Below are 4,728 nucleotides of genomic sequence, written 5' to 3'. Positions count from 1 at the left end.
TTGAATCTCCAGAAAAAGGGTTCCGGCTGGCCATTAATTCTGAGGCTTTTCACAACATTAACTCACATGATTAATTAGCAAATGAGACGATCGAGAACCATAAAAGGGTTCGTACTTTACGATGATCGCTAGCTAGCTAGCTCGACTGGATTAACACTCAAAAGTTGTCGCAAATAATGATGCCACCATAAAGTGGCTAGCTAGCACGAAACAACAAAACTGATCCCCACAAAAAGAAGACCACTCGATTTATCTGCAAGTACTGCTTTATAAGAAAATAGGGGGGAAAAAAAAAAAATCTATTCATGGTGATACAGGAGTTGAAAACAATTGAGTAGTGGATCCGAAAGAATTGGGATTCAAATGTTTTTATGACATCTTAAAAGATCTTATAATCATTGCAAAGAACGAACGAAAACGTTGGGTACTATATTAGAAGGTCACCTCAGCGGCCTATTCGCTGAGGTTTCCTTCAGAATTTGCAGTTTGCAGATCAATTCATTACCTCGGTCCTCGTTCCAAGATTTTTAGTACTCTCTGTTAATCTCTTCATGCATGCTTATATAAATGGAAGCTCCGAAAGGCAACCAACTGTACCATCTTTCATTTTCAAAATTGTCCCCAGCTAGCTCAATTTATCTCACATTTTTACTAGCCTCCACCCCAGTCAAAGATGATCATCTCGAACCTTTTTCACCACAGTAAAAGTCGTTTTCTCTTTTCTGAAGACTCTTTGTCCTTTTCGAGAATTCATTTACTCCTGTAGTACTGAGTTCTCTATAAATATGGTTTAGTGTTGTAGAAGCTCTTTTATCTTTCTATCCCCATGGATTCGAGCATTTCTACACTTCTCGTTCCCCAGCTTCCTCTAGAGAGAGAAGACCAGAAAGATCATGGGGATTCCTTTTTACACACACCATTTCTGCAGAAAGAATCCTCTGTGCCCATAAATTTCATTTGGCCAAAAAGGGATTTAGTGGTAGCTCATGATGAGCTCAGAGAGCCAATAGTGGATCTTGGAGGTTTCTTTAGCGGTGATCTGGTGGCAACACAGCATGCTGTGCAGCTCATTAGGGCAGCCTGCTTAAACCATGGTTTCTTTCAAGTAACCAACCATGGAGTCGATCCTCGGCTCGTCAAAATGGCATATCATCATATGGATAATTTCTTTAAGCTTCCAGCCAGCATGAAACTTAGGGCTAAGAGAACGCCTGGTAATATGTGGGGCTACTCCGGCGCCCATGCTGATCGTTTCTCGTCGAAACTACCTTGGAAGGAGACATTATCCTTTGGATTCCACGACTCGGACTCAAAACCAGTTGTGGAAGATTTCTTCAAATCCAACCTAGGGATGGATTTCGAACAAACAGGGTAAGATAGCTTATATAGTTGGAAGGATATCACATATACAAACCATGCAACTTGTAGTCATGTTTTCAATTCATTAACTTGAATTACTTGTTTAATTTGCAGAGTGGTATACCAAAAGTATTGTGAAGCAATGAAAGATGTAGCACTAGCAATCATGGAGCTACTGGCAATCAGCTTGGGAGTCCATCCACTGCATTATAAACACTTTTTTCAAGATGGTTCCTCGATAATGAGATGTAATTACTACCCACCATGCAAAGAGCCAGGTCTTGCCTTCGGCACAGGACCTCATTGCGATCCAACATCCTTAACCATTCTTCACCAGGACCAAGTTGGTGGTCTTGAAGTATTCGCCAACAATAAATGGCGGAATGTTCGACCTCGTCCCGATGCACTAGTCATTAACATTGGTGACACCTTCATGGTAAGTGCGTAAGGAGGTTTATTACAACGGAAATATTTGCTAGCTGAGTAATACTATATAGACTACAACACCATCCCATTTACATTTCACTATATATAATTTGGCACATTTACCACCACTTGATGATAAAGAAGCATGCAATAAATGATCATTTAATAGTGGTAAATGTGCCACAACTTACTTAGTGGAATGCAAGTGAGATGGTAGTATATAACATGGTGTAAAGAATTTTCCTAACTAAACTGTTTTCTCTTATGCTAACGGCTCCACACATTCATTAAATAAAAATAAAAAAGACAAAACTAGTTATATGTATGGAAAAGTGCAATAGTTACAAAAAGATTCTATAAAAGTAAACTCATAAACTAATATAATTTCATAATTTGATAATTTGATATGTTATATCTATTTTATAATAAAAATTTGATAATTTGATATGTTAGATCTATTTTATAATAAAAATTATTTTCGTAAAATTTTTTTTTAGTTAAAACATTTCTCACATGCACATGAGTTTTACTCAAAATTATGCTAAGAAAATATGCAAATTTAGTTATGATCACGCTTTCGTAATATTATTGTTACAAACATACACATGCACACACAATCAAGTCGTTACTCTTTTATACACACTTTAAATTATCTATTTTTAAGCTTTAATTGTACGTACGCAAAAGATCAAGAAACTGATGATCGAGATATAGACTGCATGCTCAAAGATGGAAAACATTTTTAATTATATGCTAGTCCTAAATCCCTGTACTAAGCCCTAAATTTAATTTACAGATCATAGATTAGATATGTACGTTAATTATAAGGACACAGATCTGTTATCTAGATAACAGATGGAAGGTTAATTTAGTGCAATTATTGCCAAAAAAAATTAAGGATCTAAGGTTTTCTTTATATTCATGCCATGATCTTCCTTTCCTAGTGTTGCTAACTAGTTCAGTAAGCTATGTGTACATATATATATAATTAAGATTCTCTAATTAATTATGCCCTTGCAAAGTAACGTTCTTGGACCCATCTTGGAATATTTAGACCATTAATTTAATATATGCTATGATTATCCATCTTGTATTTAGACCATTGATGTTTATCCTCTAGATCAGCAAATCATGACATATATGATCGCTAATATATCTTATCCTAGCTAATTTCTTTCCTATTTTCCGAGCCTGAAAAAGGGCCTGTCGGCGTGTCCTTTAATTCCAACATCAGAATATATATATATATATATATAAATACATGTACTCTGTAACGACAGCTTTTTCTGTAGTCAAACGCGTGTAATTAAATATTAATACTTATATATATATATATATAAATATTTATATATATATATATATATAATTAATCTATCTAGAAGATCAAGACAAATACGGAGACCAGAATGGTATCAAGCTAGCTAGGTTTAGAAGGAATGAAGTAGTCAAACGCACTCCGAGTACGTAGTTGGGATCGATATTAAACTACCGCTTTAAGTACCGATCAGTGACAATTCTAGACGAATAATTAATTTATATAATAAGCTCGTTGAGACAACAATTTATATGTTAGTTTAAAGATTGGACACTTTGTTGCCGTTAGCTAAGGACTGATATTGCATGTTGTCCTTAAGTAGATCGATATATGTTCGAGCTGATATTCCAATTAATACGCCAAGAGTACAGTACTTCCTTTCATTTTTAAGAGAAAGAAACCTATATATAACTTGCAGCCTTATATATGTATGTTGTTTGGATGTATGTATGCACATGTACATATGCATCTGATCGACACAGTTTTTTCTTTTGATAGAAAGATCGACACAGAGTTACAATAATGGATAACATGTATATATATGTACGTAGGCATTATCGAATGGGAGATACAAGAGTTGTCTACACAGGGCACTGGTTAACAGGTACAAGGAGAGGAGGTCGTTGGCATTCTTTCTGTGCCCAAGAGAGGACAAGTTGGTGAGACCCCCGGAGGATCTTGTGTGTCGTGATGGGACAAGTGCGTACCCTGATTTCACATGGTCGGATTTGCTCTATTTCACTCAATACCATTACCGTGCCGATGATGCCACCCTACCAAACTTCACCAAATGGCTTCTTTCTTCCAAACCAGCGAGTCTCTGATCGATTAATACTGCATTCTCTGATAAATATATATAAATATATATATATATATTTTTATATCTGTCTTAGAAAATTATATATATGTTGTTAGGAGGTAATCATCATGATGATCATCCAGTCCACCGCAATCGCGAGAGGATTGTTTCTGTATGTTTATTCGAGTTTCTGAGTGGATGCAAAATATATCTATGTACCTATTCAGTTCAAAACCATCTATATATATTGATTTCTTTTTTGGTATGTATGTATATACATGTGTGTGTGTGTGTATACACACACACCCCTTCCGAACAAGTTCATGTCAAGCGCAAAACGGGACCAACTTCTTTATATTCTGTTTTATATGGATGAAATCAATCTATATACAATGAGAAAACGATACTCACGATCATGATAACTATTAAGACCAAGTCGAGTAATATTGTTGCTAAGTTCATTCGTGTTCTGAGGGGATAATTAAATACGAACCTTATTAAATAAGATATATATATATATATATATAAATCCATGCATTATATATAGATGTATTTATAGGTATCAGTGTCTGTAATTAAATTTAAAATAAATTGAAAATCACGTAATTTCCACTTTGTTGCATAATTAATACGACGTGTTCTGACACATGCGTGATCGGTCGATTAATAGGTACTGATGAATTGGGAACGGAGGAGGCTTGATTTCATTTTATTCTTTATGCATGGTTCAAAGTAATCTCTATATGAGTACATGATGCAACACCAGAGACGGCCTGCAGGCATCTAGCTAACTCCAGCTTGAAACTTCTCATCAAGCAGATCCTGTGAG

General features: G+C 35.4%; 1 protein-coding gene across 1 annotated transcript; it reads left to right on the top strand.

Annotated features, from left to right (window-relative positions):
* The first annotated feature begins 550 nt into the window (after positions 1-550).
* Positions 551-4,164, top strand: LOC122297254 (gibberellin 20 oxidase 2-like). The gene is made up of 3 exons (XM_043107259.1): positions 551-1,371; positions 1,474-1,795; positions 3,652-4,164. The coding sequence occupies exons 1-3, from the start codon at positions 827-829 to the stop codon at positions 3,922-3,924; spliced, it is 1,140 nt and encodes a 379-aa protein (XP_042963193.1). The 5' UTR covers positions 551-826; the 3' UTR covers positions 3,925-4,164.
* Positions 4,165-4,728: the final 564 nt, after the last annotated feature.

The sequence above is a fragment of the Carya illinoinensis genome, chromosome 15 (assembly GCF_018687715.1).
Source record: "Carya illinoinensis cultivar Pawnee chromosome 15, C.illinoinensisPawnee_v1, whole genome shotgun sequence".
NCBI classification, from domain to species: domain Eukaryota; kingdom Viridiplantae; phylum Streptophyta; class Magnoliopsida; order Fagales; family Juglandaceae; genus Carya; species Carya illinoinensis.
The sequence above is the reverse complement of the archived record's forward strand: the minus strand, read 5'-3'. Positions and strand labels throughout refer to the sequence as shown.